The 24,435-nt window shown below is 47.2% G+C and overlaps 2 protein-coding genes across 3 annotated transcripts; both read left to right on the top strand.

Annotated features, from left to right (window-relative positions):
• The first annotated feature begins 12,329 nt into the window (after positions 1-12,329).
• On the top strand, positions 12,330-14,019 carry LOC123145523 (peroxidase 31-like). Its single transcript, XM_044564952.1, has one exon. The coding sequence runs from the start codon at positions 12,471-12,473 to the stop codon at positions 13,701-13,703; it is 1,233 nt and encodes a 410-aa protein (XP_044420887.1). The 5' UTR covers positions 12,330-12,470; the 3' UTR covers positions 13,704-14,019.
• Positions 14,020-17,400: 3,381 nt separating this feature from the next.
• LOC123145522 (alpha-mannosidase I MNS5) lies at positions 17,401-23,296 on the top strand. Of its 2 annotated transcripts, XM_044564950.1 has the most exons (17): positions 17,401-17,803; positions 18,005-18,270; positions 19,019-19,098; positions 19,657-19,699; positions 19,793-19,858; positions 19,954-20,015; positions 20,166-20,265; positions 20,367-20,549; positions 20,910-20,958; positions 21,032-21,211; positions 21,380-21,500; positions 21,609-21,690; positions 21,781-21,866; positions 22,046-22,146; positions 22,263-22,404; positions 22,516-22,666; positions 22,793-23,296. In XM_044564950.1, the coding sequence occupies exons 1-17, from the start codon at positions 17,401-17,403 to the stop codon at positions 23,018-23,020; spliced, it is 2,343 nt and encodes a 780-aa protein (XP_044420885.1). In that variant the 3' UTR covers positions 23,021-23,296. The 2 variants fall into 2 exon arrangements, with proteins under 2 accessions (XP_044420885.1, XP_044420886.1); XM_044564951.1 differs by lacking the exons at positions 17,401-17,803; positions 18,005-18,270; positions 19,019-19,098 and adding an exon at positions 18,704-18,965.
• Positions 23,297-24,435: the final 1,139 nt, after the last annotated feature.

Below are 24,435 nucleotides of genomic sequence, written 5' to 3'. Positions count from 1 at the left end.
CAAAGCATCCAATAGCTCGGTCAGAACCTGAGCCGGCGGGCGCGCAGGGGCGCTAGCACCAGCCATTGCCACAGCCGTTGAGCTAGAGGTCATAGCCGCAGCAGTCGTCGAACCAAGCACCGGTTGCGTACCAGCCATGAAGATTGCAACCCTGTTCGGGGGCTCATAGGGGTCCGGAATACTGTCACCATCAGAACAGCCCCCAAGCCTACCGTCCTGTAGTTGATACATTGAATCGGCCTCACCAGTTGAAGACTCACCATCAGAGTAGATTATCGTCTCTCCCCTGGATACAGATCCTTCCTCAAGATCCGCCAAGTGGATGAAACCAACAAAGGTGTGCTTCACGGCGACTTGAACCTTGGCGGGTCGTGCGAGCTGAGTCGTCTCGACGATGTCGGTGCAGGTGTCCGGCTCAGGTCCTGACTCATCGATCTTGCCGATGAAGACGTGGATTCCGCCGAAGGGGACCCGGTACCCGTACTCAATTGAGCCGGCCTTGGGGACCCAGCCAGCATTGTCGATGTAGAGCTTGCTGCAACGACTCTTGGTCATTCGGCCCACGGCGTATCCCTTGATCCCTACGAAGCTGCCCTTCAAGAACTCGAAACCACCGTGCGCTGGCCCCGCGGTGGGCGCCAACTGTCGTGGACTTAACACGGCAGATGCCCTAGCGAAAGGACTTAGGTGTGGAGCCATCGCAGCTAGGTTAGCTTGAAGGGATTAATCGGGACAAAGGACACAGGGAGTTTATACTGGTTCGGCCCCTCACAACGAGGTGAAGGCTTACTCCAGTTTAGGATTGTATTGCTTGGGTTTCGATTGCCAGGGAGCGAATACGCTTGACCTAGTTCTCGATCTCTTGTTTCTCGTCTTAAGCCGCCACCGGGTCACCCCTTTATATACACAGGTTGATGCCCGGCGGCTTACAGAGTCCCGACCGGCTCATACACAACGTGTCCGGCTCGGTGACTAACTAAGCTTGCCTTACAATACAAGTTAAACATATGGCGGATCAACCTCTTGGGCCTCAAGTCGCCTCTGGGTCTTAGGCCTTCAATAGGCTTGCTTCATAACCCGCCATCTTCACCTTTAAGTCGCCATTGATATGACCCGGCCCCTCCTAGGCGGGTCATACCCAATAGTTATATCCTCAACAGTATGTGCTCGTGCGAGCCAAGCCCCATTATATGATACCAAACGCGATTTTCTTGCACCCACTAGGTTTGTTTGGGATGACGTGGGTAAAGAAAGAGGCCCTTTAGGTATGAAACTGAATGCAACAATGTAGGTAACAAGCTAACAGGCAAGACCTACCTAAAGCTAGGGTCTCCCGTGTTGGGGATCGTTGCAGAAATTAAAAAAATTCTACGCATCACCAAGATCAATCTATGGAGAGACTAGCAACGAGAGAGAGGGGAGTGCATCTTCATACCCTTGAAGATCGCGATGCGGAAGCCTTACAAGAACGCGGATGAAGGAGTCGTACTCGTAGCGATTCAGATCGCGGTTGATTCCGATCTAAGCGCCGAACGACGGCGCCTCCGCGTTCAACACACGTACAGCCCGGGGACGTCTCCTCCTTCTTGATCCAGCAAGGGGGGAGGAGAAGTTGAGGGAGAGCTCCGGCAGCACGACGGCGTGGTGGCGGTGGAGCTCGTGGTTCTCCGGCAGAGCTTCGCTAAGCGCTACGGAGGAGGAGAAGGTGTAGGAAGGGGAGGGCTGCGCCAGGAGAAGGGGGTGTGGTTGCCCTCCCACCCCCCCCCCCCACTATTTATAGGGGGAAGGGGAGAGGGCGACGGCCCCCTAGATCCATCTAGAGGGGGGCGGCGGCCCATCGGGGGGCAGCGGCCCCCTTAGGGTTTCCAACTAGGGGGGGCAGCGGCCCCCTAGGGTTTCCAACTAGGGGGGCAGCGGCCCCCTTAGGGTTTCCAACTAGGGGGGCCGTCCGCCCCCGGGGGGGCAGCGGCCCCCTAGGGTTTCCAACCCTAGGCGCCTTGGGCCCTTGGGGGGCGCACCAGCCCACTAAGGGGCTGGTTCCCACCCAACTACAGCACATTAGGTCCTTCGGGGCAGGTGGACCCTCCTGGTGGACCCCCGGAACCCCTTCAGTGGTCCCCGTACAATACCGATAAACCCCGAAACCTTTCCGGTGACTGAAACTGGACTTCCCATATATAAATCTTCACCTCCGGACCATTCCGGAACTCCTCGTGACATCCAGGATCTCATCCGGGACTCCGAACAACTTTCGGTAACCACATACAATTCCCATTACAACTCTAGCGTCACCGAACCTTAAGTGTGTAGACCCTACGGGTTCGGGAACTATGCAGACATGACCGAGACATCTCTCCGGCCAATAACCAACAATGGGATCTCAATACCCATGTTGGCTCCCACATGTTCCACGATGATCTCATCGGATGAACCACAATGTCAAGGATTCAATCAATCTCGTATACGATTCCCTTTGTCTACCGGTATAGCACTTACCTGAGATTCGATCGTCGGTATACCGATACCTTGTTCAATCTCGTTACGGCAAGTCTCTTTACTCGTTCCGTAACACATCATTCCGTGACCAACCCCTTAGTCACATTGAGCTCATTACGATGATGTCTTACCGAGTGGGCCTAGAGAATCCTCTCCATCATACGGTGTGACAAATCCCAGTCTCGATTCGTGCCAACCCAACAGATACTTTCGGGGATACCTGTAGTGTACCTTTATAGCCACCCAGTTACATTGTGACGTTTGGCACACCCAAAGTACCATTACGGTATCCGGGAGTTGCACAATCTCATGGTCTGAGGAAAAGATACTTGACATTAGAAAAGCTTTAGCAGACGAACTACACGATCTTGTGCTATGCTTAGGATTGGGTCTTGTCCATCACATCATTATCCTAATGATGTGATCCCATTATCAATGACATCCTATGTCCATGGTTAGGAAACCGTAGCCATCTATTGATCAACGAGCTAGTCAACTAGAGGCTCACTAGGGACATGTTGTGGTCTATGTATTCACACATGTATTACGATTTCCAGATAAAACAATTATAGCATGAACAATAGACAATTATCATGAACAAGGAAATATATAATAACCATTTTATTATTGCCTCTAGGGCATATTTCCAACAGTCTCCCACTTGCACTAGAGTCAATAACCTAGTTACATTGTGATGAATCGAACACCCATAGAGTTCTGGTGTTGATCATGCTTTGCACGTGGAAGAGGTTTAGTCAACGGATCTGCGACATTCAGGTCCGTATGCACTTTACAAATCTCTATGTCTCCATCTTGAACATTTTCACGAATGGAGTTGAAGCGATGCTTGATATGCCTGGTCTTCTTGTGAAACCTGGGCTCCTTGGCAAGGGCAATAGCTCCAGTGTTGTCACAGAAGAGAGTCATCAGGCCCGACGCATTGGGAATAACTCCTAGGTCGGTAATGAACTCCTTCATCCAGAGTGCTTCATGTGCTGCCTCTGAGGCTGCCATGTACTCCGCTTCACATGTAGATCCCGCCACGACGCTTTGCTTGCAACTGCACCAGCTGACTGCCCCACCATTCAAAATATACACGTATCTGGTTTGTGACTTGGAGTCATCCAGATCTGTGTCGAAACTAGCATCGACGTAACCCTTTACGACGAGCTCTTCGTCACCTCCATAAACGAGAAACATATCCATAGTCCTTTTCAGGTACTTCAGGATATTCTTGACCGTTGTCCAGTGTTCCATGCCGGGATTACTTTGGTACCTTCCTACCAAACTTACGGCAAGGTTTACATCAGGTCTGGTACACAGCATGGCATACATAATAGACCCTATGGCCGAGGCATAGGGGATGACACTCATCTTTTCTCTATCTTCTGCCATGGTCGGGCATTGAGCCGTGCTCAATCTCACACCTTGCAATACAGGCAAGAACCCCTTCTTGGACTGATCCATATTGAACTTCTTCAATATCTTGTCAAGGTACATGCTTTGTGAAAGACCAATGAGGCGTCTCGATCTATCTCTATAGATCTTGATGCCTAATATGTAAGCAGCTTCTCCAAGGTCCTTCATTGAAAAACACTTATTCAAGTAGGCCTTTATGCTTTCCAAGAGTTCTATATCATTTCCCATCAATAGTATGTCATCCACATATAATATGAAAAATGCTACAGAGCTCCCACTCACTTTCTTGTAAACACGGGCTTCTCCATAAATCTGCGTAAACCCAAACGCTTTGATCATCTCATCAAAATGAATGTTCCAACTCCGAGATGCTTGCACCAGCCCATAGATCGAGCGTTGGAGCTTGCATACCTTGTCAGCATTCTTAGGATCGACAAAACCTTCCGGCTGCATCATATACAATTCTTCCTTAAGGAAACCATTAAGGAATGCCGTTTTGACGTCCATTTGCCATATCTCATAATCATAGAATGCGGCAATTGCTAACATGATTCGGACAGACTTCAGCTTCGCTACGGGTGAGAAGGTCTCATCGTAGTCAACCCCTTGAACTTGTCGATAACCCTTAGCGACAAGCCGAGCCTTATAGATGGTTACATTACCATCCGCGTCTGTCTTCTTAAAGATCCATTTATTTTCTATGGCTCGCCGATCATCGGGCAAGTCAGTCAAAGTCCATACTTCGTTTTCATACATGGATCCTATCTTGGATTTCATGGCTTCAAGCCATTTGTCGGAATCCGGGCCCGCATCGCTTCTTCATAGTTCGAAGGTTCACCATTGTTTAACAACATGATTTCCAGGACAGGGTTGCCGTACCACTCTGGTGCGGAACGTGTCCTTGTGGACCTACGAAGTTCAGTAGCAACTTGATCTGAAGTTTCATGACCATCATCATTAACTTCCTCTCTAGTTGGTGCAGGCACCACAGAAACATTTTCTTGAGCTGCGCTACTCTCCGGTTCAAGAGGCAATACTTCATCAAGTTCTACTTTCCTCCCACTTACTTCTTTCGAGAGAAACTCTTTCTCTAGAAAGGATCCATTCTTGGCAACAAAGATCTTGCCTTCGGATCTGAGGTAGAAGGTATACCCAATAGTTTCCTTAGGGTATCCTATGAAGACGCATTTTTCCGATTTGGGTTCGAGCTTTTCAGGTTGAAGTTTCTTGACATAAGCATCGCATCCCCAAACTTTCGGAAACGACAGCTTAGGTTTCTTTCCAAACCACAATTCATACGGTGTCGTCTCAACGGATTTCGACGGAGCCCTATTTAAAGTGAATGCGGCAGTCTCTATAGCATAACCCCAAAATGATAGCGGCAGATCGGTAAGAGACATCATAGCTAGATCGCACCATATCCAATAGAGTGCGATTACGACGTTCGGACACACCATTACGCTGAGGTGTTCCAGGCGGCGTGAGTTGTGAAACAATTCCACATTTCCTTAAGTGCGTGCCAAATTCGTGACTCAAATATTCTCCCCCACGATCTGATCGTAAGAACTTGATTTTCCTGTCACGTTGATTCTCAACCTCACTCTGAAATTCCTTGAACTTTTCAAAGGTCTCAGACTTGTGTTTCATTAAGTAGACATACCCATATCTACTTAAGTCACCCATGAGGGTGAGAACATAGCGATAACCACCGCGAGCCTCAACGCTCATTGGACCGCACACATCAGTATGTATGATTTCCAATAAGTTGGTTGCTCGCTCCATTGTTCCGGAGAATGGAGTCTTGGTCATTTTGCCCATGAGGCATGGTTCGCGCGTGTCAAATGATTCATAATCAAGAGACTCCAAAAGTCCATCTGCATGGAGTTTCTTCATGCGTTTGACACCAATGTGACCAAGGCGGCAGTGCCACAAGTATGTGGGACTATCATTATCAACCTTACATCTTTTGTCATTCACACTATGAATATGTGTAACATCACGTTCGAGATTAAATAAGAATAAACCATTGACCAGCGGGGCATGACCATAAAACATGTCTCTCATATAAATAGAACAACCATTATTCTCATATTTAAATGAGTAGCCATCTCGCTTTAAACGAGATCCAGATACAATGTTCATGCTCAAAGCTGGTACTAAATAACAATTATTGAGGTTTAAAACTAATCTCGTAGGTAAATGTAGAGGTAGCGTGCCGACGGCGATCACATCGACCTTGGAACCATTCCCGACGCGCATCGTCACCTCGTCCTTCGCCAGTCTCCGCTTATTCCGCAGCTCCTATTTTGAGTTACAAATATGGGTAACCGCACCGGTATCAAATACCCAGGAGCTACTACGAGCGTTGGTTAGGTACACATCAATAACATGTATATCACATATACCTTTGGTATTGCCGGCCTTCTTATCCGCTAAGTACTTGGGGCAGTTCCGCTTCCAGTGACTGTTTCCCTTGCAATAAAAGCACTCAGTCTCAGGCTTGGGTCCATGCTTTGGCTTCTTCCCGGCAACTGGCTTACCGGGCGCAGCAACTCCCTTGTCGTCCTTCTTGAAGTTCTTCTTACCCTTGCCTTTCTTGAACTTAGTGGTTTTATTCACCATCAACACTTGATGTTCCTTTTTGATCCCCACCTCCGCTGATTTCAGCATTGAATATACCTCAGGAATGGTCTTTTCCATCCCCTGCATATTGAAGTTCATCACAGAACTCTTGTAGCTAGGTGGGAGCGACTGAAGGATTCTGTCAACGACCGCATCATCCGGGAGATTAACTCCCAGCTAAGATAAGCGGTTGTGCAACCTAGACATTTTGAGTATGTGCTCGCTGATAGAACTATTCTCCTCCATCTTACAATGTAGAACTTGTCGGAGACTTCATATCTCTCGACCCGGGCATGAGCTTGGAAAACCATTTTCAGCTCTTGGAACATCTCATATGCTCCGTGCTGCTCAAAATGCTTTTGGAGCCCCGGTTCTAAGCTGTAAAGCATGCCGCACTGAACCAGGGATTAATCATCACTACGCGACTGCCAGGCGTTCATAATGTCTTGAGTTGCTGGGAAAACAGGTACATCACCTAGCGGTGCTTCAAGGACATATGCTTTCTTGGTAGCTATGAGGATAATCCTCAGGTTACGGACCCAGTCCGTGTAGTTGCTACCATCGTCTTTCAGCTTGGTTTTCTCTAGGAACGCGTTGAAGTTGAGGGCAACATTAGCGTGGGCCATTTGATCTACAAGACATATTGCAAAGTTTTAGACTATGTTCATGATAATTAAGTTCATCTAATCAAAATATTTAATGAACTCCCACTCAGATAGACATCCCTCTAGTCATCTAAGTGATACATGATCCGAGTCAACTAGGCCGTGTCCGATCATCACGTGAGACGGACTAGTCATCATCGGTGAACATCTTCATGTTGATCGTATCTTCTATACGACTCATGTTCGACCTTTCGGTCTTCCGTGTTCCAAGGCCATGTCTGTACATGCTAGGCTCATCAAGTCAACCTAAGTGTATTGCATGTGTAAATCTAGCTTACACCCGTTGTATGCGAACGTTAGAACCTATCACACCCGATCATCACGTGGTGCTTCGGAACAACGGACCTTAGCAACGGTGCACAGTTAGGGGGAACACAATTCTTGATATTTTAATGAGGGATCATCTTATTTATGCTACCGTCGTTCTAAGCAAATAAGATGTAAAAACATGATAAACATCACATGCAATCAAATAGTGACATGATATGGCCAATATCATTTTGCTCCTTTTGATCTCCATCTTCGGGGCGCCATGATCATCATCGTCACCGGCATGACACCATGATCTCCATCATCATGATCTCCATCATCGTGTCTTCACGAAGTTGTCTCGTCAACTATTACTTCTACTACTATGGCTAACGGTTTAGCAAAAAAGTAAAGTAATTACATGACGTTTATGTTGACACGCAGGTCATAAATAAATTAAGACAACTCCTATGGCTCCTGCCGGTTGTCATACTCATCGACATGCAAGTCGTGATTCCTATTACAAGAGCATGATCAATCTCATACATCACATATATCATTCATCACATCCTTTTGGCCATATCACATCACACGACATATGCTGCAAAAACAAGTTAGACGTCCACTAATTGTTGTTGCAAATTTTTACGTGGCTGCTATAGGTTTCTTAGCAAGAACGTTTCTTACCTACGCCAAAACCACAACGTGATATGCCAATTTCTATTTACCCTTTTCATCGAATCCGATCCGACTAAAGTGGGAGAGACAAACACCCGCTAGCCACCTTATGCAACTAGTGCATGTCAGTCGGTGGAACCTGTCTCACGTAAGTGTATGTGTAAGGTCGGTCCGGGCCGCTTCATCCCACGATGCCGCCGAATCAAGATAAGACTAGTAACAGCAAGTAAATTGACAAAATCGACGCCCACAACAACTTGTGTTCTACTCGTGCATAGAAACTACACATAGACCTAGCTCATGATGCCACTGTTGGGGATCGTTGCAGAAACTAAAAAAATTCTACGCATCACGAAGATCAATCTATGGAGAGACTAGCAACGAGAGAGAGGGGAGTGCATCTTCATACCCTTGAAGATCGCGATGCGGAAGCGTTACAAGAACGCGGATGAAGGAGTCGTACTCGTAGCGATTCAGATCGCGGTTGATTCCGATCTAAGCGCCAAACGACGGCGCCTCCGCGTTCAACACACGTACAGCCCGGGGACGTCTCCTCCTTCTTGATCCAGCAAGGGGGGAGGAGAAGTTGAGGGAGAGCTCCAGCAGCACGACGGCGTGGTGGCGGTGGAGCTCATGGTTCTCCGGCAGAGCTTCGCTAAGCGCTACGGAGGAGGAGAAGGTGTAGGAAGGGGGGAGGGCTGCGCCAGGAGAAGGGGGTGCGGTTGCCCTCCCACCCCACCCCCCCCCCCCACCCACTATTTATAGGGGGAAGGGGAGAGGGGGCCGGCCCCCTAGATCCATCTAGAGGGGGGGCGGCCCCTCGGGGGGGCAGCGGCCCCCTTAGGGTTTCCAACTAGGGGGGCCGTCCGCCCCCGGGGGGGCAGCGGCCCCCTAGGGTTTCCAACCCTAGGCGCCTTGGGCCCTTGGGGGGCGCACCAGCCCACTAAGGGGCTGGTTCCCACCCAACTACAGCCCATTAGGTCCTTCGGGGCAGGTGGACCCTCCCGGTGGACCCCCGGAACCCCTTCGATGGTCCCGGTACAATACTGATAAACCCCGAAACCTTTCCGGTGACTGAAATTGGACTTCCCATATATAAATCTCATCGTGACGTCCGGGATCTCATCCGGGACTCCGAACAACTTTCGGTAACCACATACAGTTCCCATTACAACTCTAGCGTCACCGAACCTTAAGTGTGTAGACCCTACGCGTTCGGGAACTATGCAGACATGACCGAGACATCTCTCCGGCCAATAACCAACAACGGGATCTGGATACCCATGTTGGCTCCCACATGTTCCACGATGATCTCATCGGATGAACCATGATGTCAAGGATTCAATCAATCCCGTATACGATTCCGTTTGTCTACCGATATAGCACTTGCCCGAGATTCAATCGTCGGTATACCGATACCTTGTTCAATCTCGTTACGGCAAGTCCTTTACTCGTTCCGTAACACATCATCCCGTGACCAACCCCTTAGTCACATTGAGCTCATTACGATGATGTCTTACCGAGTGGGCCCATAGATACCTCTCCGTCATACGGAGTGACAAATCCCAGTCTCGATTCGTGCCAACCCAACAGATACTTTCGGGAATACCTGTAGTGTACCTTTATAGCCACCCAGTTACGTTGTGACATTTGGCACACCCAAAGTACCCTTACGGTATCCGGGAGTTGCACAATCTCATGGTCTAAGGAAAATATACTTGACATTAGAAAAGCTTTAGCAGACGAACTACACGATCTTGTGCTATGCTTAGGATTGGGTCTTGTCCATCACATCATTATCCTAATGATGTGATCCCGTTATCAATGACATCCTATGTCCATGGTTAGGAAACCGTAACCATCTATTGATCAACGAGCTAGTCAACTAGAGGCTCACTAGGGACATGTTGTGGTCTATGTATTCACACATATATTACGATTTCCGGATAACACAATTATAGCATGAACAATAGACAATTATCATGAACAAGGAAATATAATAATAACCATTTTATTATTGCCTCTAGGGCATATTTCCAACATCCCGTTCATGTGCCGCCGCCACCACATCTGAGAAATTTAGGTCCCCTCGCCTCCGGCTACCATCTTGGTGTTGAGAGGTGGGGCGGTGCTCAGATCTTCAAGATCTCTATGTTCTTCGTCAACGTCTAGTGATCATCATAGTTTAGTGAGAATAAATTGTCTCTCATTCTTTTGGCGGTGCCATGAGATTAGAGAGTTTTCTGTCCTCGTGGATCCGAGTATTCGGATGTGTTGAGTTTATATTGTTGTGTCAAGCTTTTTTGTTGGTCTGATTCTTTGTGGAGCTGAAATCTTTCATCGACATCATGGTGAAGATATAGTTATTCGACGACCTGCAGTTCTAGGGGATCATCCCCGGCCCAAGTACGTTCATCGATCAAGGCTTCCCATCTTTTTGGATGGGCGACTCAAGGCGCTTTCAAAAACAATTACTAGTAATGTTCGTGCAGGTGAAAGAGTGACAATATCGTTGCTCCAGTCCAATTACAGCCTCTTTACCGAAGTCTTTGAAGTATTTCTACGAGCAGAGATCCACAAAGAAGATGTTTTCAAGGGATTTCATTTTTCTCGAATACGCATGAGCATGCGTATCATTCATTAAAGAAGAGGGGGAAGAACCCCGAAGTGTCCAATGTACAAGGTGTATTTACATGCCGGCATTTCCGACACTACCGCGAAAACGAGAAAACTACTAGACCGGAGCTGCCCACCTAACTACCTCTGCATTTTGGGCCAACTTGCCAAACAAACCTGCCTTGGTCCAGGCCACCCCTTCATCCATGATCCGCTGTTTGAGGAGAGGTACTGATGGCGTTATACCATTGAACACCACGTTGTTCCTGTGTTTCCAGAGCATCCAAAGGACTAGAAGAGAGGTTGCTCTTGTAGTTTTCAGGTTTTGATCAAGTAGGTCATGCCTGATGCACCATGAGCTGAGGTCTTCGTTTCCAAGCGGTACAAAAGCAGACCTGCCCGTGACCCCAGCAGTCCAGTGCCAAATTTGCCTAGCGAACACGCAATCCAGCAACAGGTGGTTGATTGATTCGTCGGCCTGACCACATAGCGGGCATGAGTCTTGATGTGGAAGGCCTCTGCTGGCGAGCCGGTCGGAAGTCCAACACCTGTTTTTGAGTGCGAGCCAGGCGAAGAAGCGGCATCGTAGGGGTGCCTGGGATCCCCAGGTGAAGGCCGCCGTTGGTGACACCTCAAGCCCCATGAATTTGGCGGCATAAGCTGATCGCGCAGAGAATTTGCCATTGCTTTCCCAGCTCCAAGAAACCACGTCTTGTTCGCCCACCGTCGTCCGCACCGTAGCCACACGATCCCAGAGCTCGAAGAATTGAAGCAAAGCAGCAGGTTGGAGGTCCGGACCGATGTCCCCCACCCAGTTGTTGTTCTGAAGTGCGCGCGCCACCATTTTCGATCTTTTGATTCTAGGTGAGATCCTGGCGTAGACGAGAGGGGCCGGATCGCGCACCCGACACCCGAGAAGCCACTTATCATCCCAGAAGAAGATGGACGTCCCGTCGCCCACAGAGATGTTCACTGCCGCATCCACAAGTGCCAGAGATTCTTTAGGTACCTTGATTTGAAATTCGCTCCAGGGCCTGTCTTTGTCATACTTCTGCAACCACGGCCACCTGGCCTGGAGGGATTTGTTCAGCCATTGTAGGTTGGGGATTCCGAGGCCACCGGCCCATTTAGGTTTGCATACAGATTCCCAAGCCACAAAGCAGTTGCCGCTGTTCGCTTCTTTCTTACCACACCAAAGGAAGGCACGACATATCTTGACGAGAGAATTCTAGTAGTCATAGGAGTTACTCTGTATTTTCTTGGGTCTTAGATCAAGATAGGTGTACCTATAACAATTACGAATGTGAATAAAGGTACGTGTGTTTCTAAAAAAATAACAGGCTAACAGCCCAGCTAGTTTTTTTTTAAGCAAACAGGGCAGCTTAGCAGTTAGCTAATGCTAAAGGTAGTAAAGGAAACAGAGCGACGGACACGCTACTTCGTTCGTACTAGTAGATGGTGCATGCATGTCTGCTCTGGCTCTCCAGCCTCTTGTTTCGCCTACGAGCACTCCCCGCCAACTCCGTTCCCGCCATTCGCTCTCCTCCACCGGCTCCGGCAAACATCCGCTGCAACACTCCTCCACCCTCCTCCCCTCTCCCTCGCATTTCTAGGACCCCCACACACCTCGCCGGCCCTGACGTCGCCTGCTAGGACCTAGAGGGTCGAGTTAACCCAAGAACCGCACACCCGCAGGATCGACGTACCAAGCAGCTAGCAGCAGACATGCGCCGCCTGTCCCTCCTCCTCCTGGCCGCGGCCGCCCTCCTCGCCGCCGCGGTGGCAGTAGTGCGCGCCGGGCCGGAAATGCCCCAAGCGGCGTCGGTGGCAGGAATGGGCGCCGGGCCGGGAGTGCCCCAAGCGGCGGCGGCGGCAGGAATGGGCGCCGGGACGCAAGTGCCCAAAGCGGCGGCGGCGGCAGGAATGGGCGCCGGGACGCAAGTGCCCCAAGCGGCGGCGGCAGGAGTGCTCGCCGGGCCGGGAGTGCCCCAGGCGGCGGCGGGGGGCCCGCCGGGCAAGCTGTCGCCCGATTTCTACAGCCAGACGTGCCCACGGGCAGAGCGGATCATCGCGGAGGTGGTCCAGTCGAAGCAGATGGCGAACCCGACCACCGCCGCGGGCATGCTTCGCGTCTTCTTCCACGACTGCTTCGTGACCGGCTGCGACGCCTCCGTGCTGATCGCGCCCACCCGCTTCGCCAAATCCGAGAAGGACGCCGAGATCAACCACTCCCTCCCCGGCGACGCCTTCGACGCCGTGGTGCGCTCCAAGTTGGCCCTGGAGCTGGAGTGCCCCGGCGTGGTTTCCTGCGCCGACGTCCTGGCCCTGGCGTCGAGGGTGCTGGTCACCATGACCGGAGGCCCCAGGTACCCGGTCCCGCTGGGCCGCAAGGACTCGCTCTCCTCCAGCCCCACCGCCCCCGACGTGGAGCTCCCGCACTCCAACTTCACCGTGGGGCGCATCCTCGAGCTCTTCCTGGCCAAGGGGTTCACGGTGCAGGAGATGGTGGCGCTCTCCGGCGCGCACACGCTGGGCTTCTCGCACTGCCAGGAGTTCGCGTCCAGGATCTACAACTACCGCGACAAGACCGGCAAGCCGGCGCCGTTCGACCCGACCATGAACCCGGGCTACGCCAAGGGGCTCCAGGCCGCCTGCAAGGAGTACCTCAAGGACCCCACCATCGCCGCCTTCAACGACGTCATGACCCCCGGCAAGTTCGACAACATGTACTACGTGAACATTGAGCGCGGCCTGGGCCTGCTGAGCACCGACGAGGACATGTGGTCGGACCTGCGCACCAGGCCCCTCGTGGAGCGCTACGCCGCCAACAACACCGCCTTCTTCGACGACTTCTCCCGCGCCATGGAGAAGCTCAGCATGTACGGCGTCAAGACCGGCGCCGACGGCGAGATCAGGCGGCGCTGCGACGCCTACAACGACGGGCCCAACACCGTGTGATCGATGCGCGCATACGTTCCGCCGGCGTCGACGTCTCTGCCTACCACGAAACGCGTCGAGTTTCCACAGGGTGGCCTCGGGATATCTTCGGGTGCGCTCAAGGTTATGGATCGGGGCCGGCCGGTGAAGCAAGTTTAATTAATTCTCGTTCGATTGAGTTTTTTTTTTTTTGAGGGGTCTTGTTCGATTGAGTAATCTCTTTAGTTTGCGTGCGGTAAAAAAGTAATCGACATTGATGTGTTATTTGTATTCATTTTTTTCCTCTTCTTTCGATCATGTATCTTGCCTCTAATTAAATCAGCTTTTGGTTTTTACACGTGTTACTGTTCTTGATTTATCATGTTGCTAGACTATGTTATTATGGTCATAGTAAGAAGTAACATGCATATATTATGCATGTTACTATCTTCATGATGGGTAGTAACATATGTGTAGTATCATGCAAACCATTATTTATAGGTCCGTTAACGCCCACACGTGTGGGCGTTAAAGGGTCTGACCACACGCCTACGTGTGGTATCTAAAGAACAAGCCCACACATCTACGTGTAGGCAAAACAAGTAACGCGCACACGCCCGGTCTTTTGACTCGTGGTCCCTCTCATATGCCTACGTGTGAGCAAACTAGATAATGCCCACACGCCCGTACTCACGGTCCCGCATGCTCCGCGTGACAGTCACCACCCATCCCCGCAGTTGCCATGGTCCGGACCCTCTTCCATGTCCGTTTAATTGCAGCTGCTATGTTGCTGAACTACAGTTGCCATGTATGATAACTACAGTTGCCATGGTTGCTCAACTGCAGTTGCCATCTCAGGTCAAGTGCCAGATGCCTTTTTGGACAACTGCGGCTGTTGCCATGTATTATCTGGTCTACTACAGTTGCCATGATTTGAAAACTTTAGGAGTTGCCACCTACTAACACTAGGCAGTTGCCATGTAGCACTACAAAAAAGACATGGCAAAAAAACATGTTCGAGTAAAGAGAGAGTTGTTATCTGCTTACAAGCACGCTAGGGCAGTTGCCATGTGCCCTGCAAAAACACATGACAACTGACAGCTTTGGGTGTGGGAGAGGAGACGGGCGTGTGGGCGAACTGCTAAATGCCCACACACCAGCCCCTACGCGTGCGTGAAAACTGGCGTGTGGGCGAACTGCTAAACGCCCACACACCAGCCCCTCCGCGTGGTCAAACGAGCGTGTGGGCGACCGGATGAATGCCCGCACACCAGCTCAATCCTACGTGGCATAAAAAATCTGGCAAAACATGCCAAGATTCGTGCAAACACAAACGGACGTTGATCCATATGTATGGGCGAAATGCAAACGCCCACATGTGTGGGCGTTAGTATTTCTGTTATTTATTTAGATCTAGACTCATTTTTCCTTGGGTGGGTTCTGTTAGGCTAGTCATAGTAAAGAGTAACTTACATTGGTAACATGCATAAGTTACCGGAAGCGGATTTGTAGCACATCCGCTCCAAATCCATATACGAACATTAAGTTCAAAAAAATACCGAGAAATTTGAAAAAGAATATGAGATTTAAAGATATCAAACTGGGTTCTCGATCTACTCCCGTGTCAAATTTCGTAAAAAATTACCAGGAAACATATCCGTGGCAAAAAAAGATAAAAAAAATCTATGTATAGAAAAAACTGTTTGGATGGATTTTTCTTCATACAGTATTTCCTTCGCCACGAATTCGTTTCCTGGTATTTTTTATGAAACTTCACATGGGAGTAGATTGAGAACCCATGTTTGATATCCCCAAATTTCAGATTTTTTTTATTTTTTTTATAACTTCAACATTTAATATTTGTATAGGGGTGTCGAGCACCCAGGTTCTCCTGTGTATTTTCATAAGTTATTAGTCTATATTATTACCTTTATAGTGGATAGTCTTGTAGGTGTGTTAATATATGGACTTTCGTTTAACTCACTTTTTATTGAGAAGCGTTACGCGATGGTAATATATTATGTGGCTCTCTCCTCTTTATCTCACCGTCATAAGTACTTTATTTGTCGCTCTCCTCTTTAATTACTTGACACATTATTTTTTTGCTTATATGACATGCATGTTACTATTTATTGTGTGGAGTAACTTATACTAGTTTTATGCATATTACTCTAGTCTAAATTACTACTTGTGCAAAGTAACATACTCCCTCCGTCACGGTTTAGAAGGCGTACATGAGAAATCTCTGGGACCAAGGTAGTCCACGATTGGCTCTAGTTTCCTTTGTATGCGACTGAAAAATAGTAGCATAGTAAATAGCACAGCGCCTAATTGCTTAAAAAATCAATGCGCAGTAACCCATGGCCACTGAACGAGCAACCCTCACGCATGCATTGGTGGAGACCGATTCCAGCGGGAGTACTAGTACTAGAATTCACACGGTTGCATGCATATAGTACTATAAGGAGTAATTGCATTAGCGCCTTAAATCTTGTCTATTTTGAAAACCCACGCAAATCTAACTGTGCCTTCTAAACCGTGACGGAGGGAGTAGTAGTAGTACCATAGATTGCTTCATTTATTAGACTACCCATAATGGGGGTAACATAGGTAGTAACATCACATATATCTAGGTTAAATAGATGATGTGGCATGCAATAAATGAAGAAAGAGATGAAAGTGGCAACATAGCTAGTTACTACTAGTATGAGTAACATCACACATATCAAGGCAAGATGTGTCTATAACCTAATAAATGAAGTGCTCCATGTTACCACACATATGTTATTCCCCCATTGTGGCTAGTCTATGTTACTACCCATGCGGATGCTAATCTCCGCTTGAAGCGGTGTGGAGGCACAATGTTCCTAAAAATTCAACTAGGGCCACCATAATCTCCTCACGCCCTCGCGCAAATGCAAGATGTCGTGATTCCACTAAGGGACCCTTGAGGGCGGTCACCGAACCCGTACAAATGGCAACCCTTGGGGGCGGTCACCGAACCCGTACAAATGGCAATCCTTCTGGGCGGTCACCGAACCCGTACACTTTGGCAACCCTTGGGGGCGGTCACCGGAACCCGTACAAATTGCTCGGGCCAATCTCCACAACTTAATTGGAGACCCCGACGCTTGTCCCGGAGTTTTCCATCTAATGATTGAGCTCCGCGACACCAACCGTCTAGGGCACCAAAGCACCCAAGAGAAACAATCTCTAGGGTGCCCAAACACCCAAGAGTAATAAGCTTCTCAATTTCACTTTCACGTATCATCGTGGAGAACTCAAACGATGCATTAAATGCAATGGCAAGGGCACACGGAGTGCCCAAGTCCCTCACTCTCCCGAGCTTAAAAAATAAGTCGCCTCGTATATTTGTTGTGACTTCTAAATTAGTTATCACATAACAGAAGCCCCAATATAAGAGGCGGCTTGTGGTAAAATCTAGGGAGGAGGTGGCTTACTTTTAAGCTGCCTAGCTTGAGTCCTAGATGCATAATCTTTTTGGGCCGATACATCATTGATTTATATGTTTTAGCATAAACGAGACAACTGAAGTATGTTTGTATCATTAATATGGTTTTTATGCATTCTTGTGGAAGAAATGCATGAAAGATGATTGTTCTATGAAGAGGTTTATACCCAATGATGTGAGTTCCCGTCAAATAAAACCAAAGAAAATCGAGGGTAGCCAAGTCAACACTCCTCCCATCGGCGCTGCCGTCGGTCCGCCCCATCTCCGATGGCCTCTGGGTCATGGAGGTGCGGAGGATCTCGGGCTCCCGCTAGCGGGAAGGACTCAGTTCTCGTTCTTGTTAGTTTCGGCATCTTGGTTGGGATTGTGTGGCGATGGCGATGTCCCTTAGTAGGAATAATGCCTCACATGTTCTATCCTCGTCTCGGTGGTGCGTCTAGCATCATCGGAGTGTGTGTAAAGGTGTGTTTCTGTCGGATCTCGTGGGATTCGATCGGTGCTGGCCTTCGATGGATCTGTTTGGATCCTGTCTTCGTTCGTCTTCTTTTGAGTGTTTACAGGTTTGATCTATATGATCTACGACTTTCTTCATCGGCGATGGTTGCTGCTCTGATGCGCTGGTCCTATGGAGTCTTAGCACGACGACTTACCGACTGTCCTCTACAACAAGGTTTGTCCGGCTCCAGTGAGGGAGGGGCAATGACGGGTCGCTAGGTGGTCCATAGACATGGTTGTAATTTTTATTACCTCTGTTGTTTTTTGTACCGTCATGACTGAGGATGAATAGATGGGAAGTTTCTCAAAAAAATAAAGTTTTTACCCAATGCCATTCTCTTTAGCAGAACATGAATGCTAAGTAAGTTTGGTGCAGGTGTGGTTTCTCTCAACTCTGATGGACAAATTCTTATTGCATGTAGAGAAGCCAATTATGTAAGCCATGAACCTAAATTAGCTGAGGCATGTGCCCTTCGGCGAGCAGTTAACCTTGCACGTAAGATGAGATGTGATTCGGTGATATTCGCCTCCGATTGCCTCTCTTTGGTGCAGAGAATCAATTCTCATGTTCGCGATCGTTCACTCGTTGGTGTTGTGGTCTCGGAGATCAAAGATGTTATGTCGAATATTCTTTTTTCTCGGGTTAGTCTAATGTTTTAGCTCATAATTTAGCTAAGTCGTGTTTGAGCTGTAATGGTCTTTGTGTTTTCACTTCTACTCCGGAATGTATCTGAGAGACATGTTGATTGATTAATAAAATGCTGACGTTTTCTAAAAAAACATGAATGATGGTTCCCTAAGAAAAACATGAATGATGGATTGATGTTCCACACACAAAGTGTGCAAATATGACGTCTGTGGACCGGAGATAAATATGAAGTCCGCAATGAAGCGCGCGCGTGCACAAACACACGCAAAGTGTGCAAATTATTACCCCCGGTATTACATTTGTATATCCCCCATTTGAGGTTAATATGCAGAAAGAAAAATGAATCCTACGTGGCAGACAACGTGTCGTGCCATTTCGTACACGCAAGCATAAAACACGTCAGGTACGAGATCTGAATACGTGTACCAAATCCACGGGAGGAAGGAGGGAACCATCCGCTCTCGGTCGTGCCGTGAGGGGTCCTGATCCCCATCGGACACCGTCGTCATCGGCCGGCTCCCAGTCCCACCTCCGTCTCCATGCGATCTCCTCGGCCGGCGCGGCTCGCTGCCGTCGCGCTTCTCCTCGCGGCGCTCGCCGCGGCCGCGGCCGCCCCCGCCGCCGCGGCCAGCAGAGACGGGTACGGGCGCGCGAGGAGGCTGCGCATGAGGGGCAAGGTCGTCGAGATGTGAGCGCTCCCCTGTCTTGAGCTACCCTCCGTTCGATTTCTGTCGGATTCAGTCCGAGCTTGGGGGTTGGGAAGGTTCCATTTTGTCGCGGGGATTTCTGTGTCATACGGGGAAGAAGATTTTAGCTGTCCTGTAAGCTCCGTCTTCGCAGACAGAAGCCCCTGTAATTCGGGTCGCGGATAAAAATGCGAACTTTGTTCGTCTTGTTCAGACGAGTGCCAACATCTCGAGCTCACGCCTATAACCAACGTTTCAGCCCATGTGGTCAATGAATCGCTCCATAATCTCTGTATTTCAGTTCTGCAATAATTTTGCACCCCCCAGTCCCCAGAGCATCAACGATATGATGTCACTGTAAGCTGTCAGATTCTGGCCTCTTCAGTTTCTAGATCAAGGCCTCCAGACTAGAGCCTCGTCTGCACATGGCAAAGCATTCAACATACAGAGTTAGCCAAGTAGCTCTATACATGAAGGCTGTTACCCTGTGTATTGTCACCGCTATCAAGCCTCTGCACTGTAATGTACTCCCTCCGTCCGGAAATACTCGTCCGAGGAATGGATGTATCTAGATGTATTTTAGTTCTAGATACATCCATTTGTATCCATTTCTACGACAGGTATTTCCGGACGGAGGGAGTAGTAGTTTTCAATGCTCAGATTCTAGTACTGATCCATTTCTATTCATTTCAGGTTTTATCATGCTTATGACAACTACATGGCGTATGCATTTCCTGTATGTTCATCAGCTATTTTAGGAATTCTTGAGCAAAATTCAGTTCATTTGTTCATGGCCAATCTGATGTTTTCTGTGTTGATACCTTTTCAGCATGATGAATTGAAGCCTCTCACTAAAGGCTTCACTGACTCCCTCAGTGAGCTTGGCAACCTAAATGTATTAATGTATTGACAAATTTACAGTTTCCAATTGACGCCACAAAAGCTTAAAGATACCCCGGCGTAATATCACCTCTTTCTTCCTTCTTGTAGCTTGAGCACTTGCCACAGGATTATAATGGATCAGCATTGACACTAGTTGAGTCATTATCAAGGTACACTTTATGAAGTTGTAATGTTTCTGGATACTTTGAGATTTGTGTTGTCTTTTGATGATAAGAATATGATTACCATGTTGTTTCTTCAAAAGGAAAATTGTATCCGTAAGATCGATAGGTAATGCCTCTCTGTTTTGGCTCATGCAGTCTTGTTGTCTTAGGTAACCTAACAGAATTTGACAGAGGAGTTAGTTGGCTTTCAGAGAACCTAACTTTTGATGTTGATGCTCGAGTTAATCTTTTTGAGGTAATGCCATTCGATTTTTATCACGACTAGAACAAAACAATGACATGTTGCCAGGATTTTAAGCAACAATCATTTTCTCACAGTTTTCCCTTCTTATCCAGTGTAACATAAGACTTCTTGGGGGGCTTATTTCTGCTCATATTCTTGCAAAGGACTACAGCAGTCAGAATAAAGATGGAGTATATCAGAACCAATTACTACATCTTGCTGAAAATTTAGGCAGCCGGTTTCTGCCAGCATTTGAGACACCTACTGGATTGCCATATGCATGGATCAATCTTAAGGTTCATTTACAAACCCTTGGCCTTTCTTCTGATTCAGAAAGCAGTTCACCGCTACAATCACGTTCTCGGATAAAATAAATAGTAAAAGACATGTATTGGTAAATTCCAAAAGTTCAGCAAGCCCCTTCCTGCTATGGCACAGAACAGAAGTGTCAAGCCTCCTGTGGAAACTAGATAATTGTTCGACAATTATTTCGTTTCCCTTTCTGGATACCCTTGTATGATATTACTTGTAACACTCAAGTCATACATATTACATAGCTCACGTGTATTACAATCCTTTTAATCATGATCTGACATGGCTGTTGAGCTTGTATTTTATTCATACATCTTCTCTGATGCTATGACTACTTTTTCCAGTATGGAGTGATGGAGAATGAGACAACTGAAACGAGCACATCAGGATGTGGTGAGTGGCGGAATAGTCATTATTCTGTTGGGTGTCTTTGTAGTGGTAGCTAAGATACATAAATTTGTTGCAGGCTCCCTTATCCTTGAAATGGGTGCATTGTCACGTTTGACCGGTGATTCTAGATATGAAGCTGCAGCTCTTCGTGCTCTTCGCAAGTTATGGAGCATGAGAAGCTCACTGAATCTTGTAGGCTCAACACTAGATGTTTTGTCTGGCAACTGGATTGAATATTCGTCAGGCATTGGTGCTGGTACTACTTCTTATGCTAGCCCACTTGGTGTATCGCTTATACCAACATCAAATTTGTAGCATAATTGTTTTTTTACAAGTGTTTCTTTGTATATGTCGTTTAATTCTGTCTAATTAGAACATATATGTGCTTGAGACATATTGATGATCTTTCGTAACATATTTTCAGGAGTTGATTCATTTTACGAGTATTTGATTAAGGCATATATCCTTTTTGGAAGTGATGAATACTGGGATATGTTTCATTCTGCTTACCTAGCAGTGCAGAAGTATTTCCGACACGGGCCATGGTACACCCTTTAATCATGCCATATTCATTCAAAAATTTCCATTCCATGCTAGTTACTTGTCGCCACAATATGCTTGTACCGGACAGTAATACTCATCCATCTTCTCAGGTACCATGAGGCTGATATCAGGACTGGAGAAGCAACACACTGGCAACTAACTAGCCTCCAGGCCTTCTGGCCTGGTGTTCAGGTCTGCTGACTCTGTACATGGTTGATGTAGCACCTTATTGTGGAATTTTTTATCTTGTATTGTTTTGCTTACTGCTATCATCATCACCAGACATTACTAGGAGATGTTGCTGCTGCAAATCTGTCACATCGTGAATTTTACAATGTATGGCAAAGGTTCGGCGTCCTTCCTGAAAGGTATTAATAATTAAAAACTAAGTACCTCTTGACCATCAGTTTGTAAAGGAAAATGGAAGTATTGTGTGACTGTTTGAAATAAATTCGGAGTATGATACACAAGACTGACAAGAGTATGACCAAAACTTGCTTTCAGGTTTTACACTGTATTTTTTTGATGCATGCTTTGTACTTTGCAGATATCTGTTAGACTACGGAATTTTGCATCCTACAGAGAAGTACTATCCTTTACGTCCAGAGTTTGCTGAGTCTACATTTTATCTTTATCAAGCAACTAAAGGTGTGATCATGAATAACAGACAAATAATATTGTTGGGGTTTTTTTTTCTTAAAATATTAATCAAGCAGATAAAGATAATATGATGTCCAGATCGCTAACACCACTGATCTCTATAGATCCTTGGTACCTAGAAGTGGGTGAAGCTATAATTGGATCACTTAATTACTACACCAAAGTGGAAGGAGGTTTTGCTAGTATCAGAGATGTTTCAACAATGAACCTTGAAGATCATCAACACAGCTTCTTTCTTTCAGAAACGTGAGCTGTTAATCGTCCTATTGTTTCTAATAAGCAGTTGGAGCAAAACTGTCTCATTCGCGCTGATAGATCCGGTCACTGTTGAGATGACAGTTGATAACTCTTCTGCAGGTGCAAATATCTTTTTCTCCTTTACGACGATTCATTCTTGAGGAACAAAAATTACATATTTACAACAGAGGGCCACCCCCTTCCAGTAATGAGCACGTGGCACGAGAAAACTCCTCGACTGGATGTTCCCACCAATTGGACAGTTGTTAAGGTGATTCCATACCACCTTACATCAGAACGCAAGTTAGGAAACCATATGATGCCCTAGCTCCTATTTGTAGGAGCATTAATCTTACTCTGTACTGTCATCATAACGATATCGAGAACCTCTCTGCAGGACGGCAACCAACCGATTCGTGCGAGCGCATTGTCATCCAAAGTCTGTCCAGAGACAATTTTCCGGCAGAACGTTGGCTCCCCATGGGAGAGTGCGTGCCACATACCAGATGTGTTCCCTAGCCACAGATGCAGGGCCGACGATGACTGTGGGATAGAGTCAGTAACATGCAAGAGGAGAACCTGCAGTATGGCTGGATACTGCAGCTTGTGGCTGGCGGTTTACTAGCCAATGTTGTTGGAGAGATTATACTTTCGCCATTCGTTCACAGAATGATCAAAATAAGGTAAACACCACCATGAAAATAGAATGTTACCCGCCTGCTTCGGCCTGACTTTGTACATTAGAATAGCATCGACAGCAGATTCATGACGTCTGAATTCGCCAAATTAACCTGCGTGTCAAATACTGGTTTGAGGTTTCATGCTGATGTATCTGCCATCCGATATATGGGTGTACTTTATTGTGCGATATATGTTATTACTATCTGATCTGATTATTTTAGCACATGTGTGCATGCAAAAAAAAGAACATACTAAAGACATTGTGCATTCTGGTTAATTTGTGCGGACTTAACAATAAAGTTCAGTCTTTGGTTTGTTGTGAGTTGCAAATCGTTCGTGATTGCACGCTGTATCTGCCGTCAGATTTGTAATGGAGATTCACACCAATAATATTAGTTGGGCCAAATATTCAAAAAAAAAAAATTAGTTGGGCCACCTTCCCTAATCCTGACAATGTAGCTGCAAAGTCAAATGTCCGATGCAGGGCAGGAATAATAAAAATTCCTTCCTTTGATCTATACAAGACCACTTAGTTTCGTATTAAGTTAAACAGCTTTAAGTCTGATGAACTATTTAGAAAAGATCAACATATGCAATATCCAATAAATACATTTATGAAAATGCATTTCTCAATAGATCCAGTGATATTGATTTGGTAATGTAAATGTTCATAATTATTGGTGTGAATCAAAGCTAGGTAAATCAAAGCTACAAGTAGTACATTGGAAAATCTGGAAATTGGGCAATGGCTCCTAGGTGCATATGCATCCATTATCTAAATACACATTTTAAAAAGTTGAAAAATTCTGTACAAAAATCTCGCGTGTATATCCGGATATTCTATGTGCGTGCACAAAGTTTTCGGTGAAAAACGAGGTTTTTTGTGGCTTGTGTAAAAAAGACAATTTCTGATGCTTCATTACAACTATTCATTTTGCATTTTTTTATCTTTTTTGCACAAGCCGCAAAAAACATCGTTTTTCACCGAAACTTTGTGCATGCACATAGAATGTCCGGATATACCCGCGGGATTTTTGTTTCAAAAATTTTAACTTTTCAAAATGTGTATTTAGACAATAGGTGCATATGCACCTAGGAGCCAAAACACCGTGTCCGGAAAATCTGCCACACAAATGTGGCAAAATGGAGATATAGCAAGAGAAAGGAAATAAGTAGCCTCCCCGTGGTCGATCGCGGCGGCGCCATAAAGAGCAGGCGAGGGTAGCTGGAGCTTCCGGACCTGGCATGGCTTCTAGACCAACAACCGCGCGGCGCAGGGTCCCTCCCTCCTCGCGCGCGCCCCCAATCGAACGGTACGTACGACGCAAGCAACCAACTCAACCGCGCCCTGCCAGTCGT

This window comes from Triticum aestivum, chromosome 6D (genome assembly GCF_018294505.1).
Source record: "Triticum aestivum cultivar Chinese Spring chromosome 6D, IWGSC CS RefSeq v2.1, whole genome shotgun sequence".
Lineage (NCBI taxonomy): Eukaryota > Viridiplantae > Streptophyta > Magnoliopsida > Poales > Poaceae > Triticum > Triticum aestivum.
This window is presented reverse-complemented; position numbering and strand designations above follow the sequence as displayed.

Bases quoted from the DNA above. Each gene is read 5' to 3' on its own strand.
- LOC123145522 (XM_044564950.1), top strand. From the start codon at position 17,401: ATGGCCTCTGGGTCATGGAGGTGCGGAGGATCTCGGGCTCCCGCTAGC. The intron at 19,099-19,656 runs GTAAGCTCCGTC...TATTCATTTCAG, and splicing joins AAGAAGATTTTAGCTGTCCT to GTTTTATCATGCTTATGACA. The intron at 22,405-22,515 runs GTGAGCTGTTAA...ACTCTTCTGCAG, and splicing joins AGCTTCTTTCTTTCAGAAAC to GTGCAAATATCTTTTTCTCC.
- LOC123145523 (XM_044564952.1), top strand. From the start codon at position 12,471: ATGCGCCGCCTGTCCCTCCTCCTCCTGGCCGCGGCCGCCCTCCTCGCC.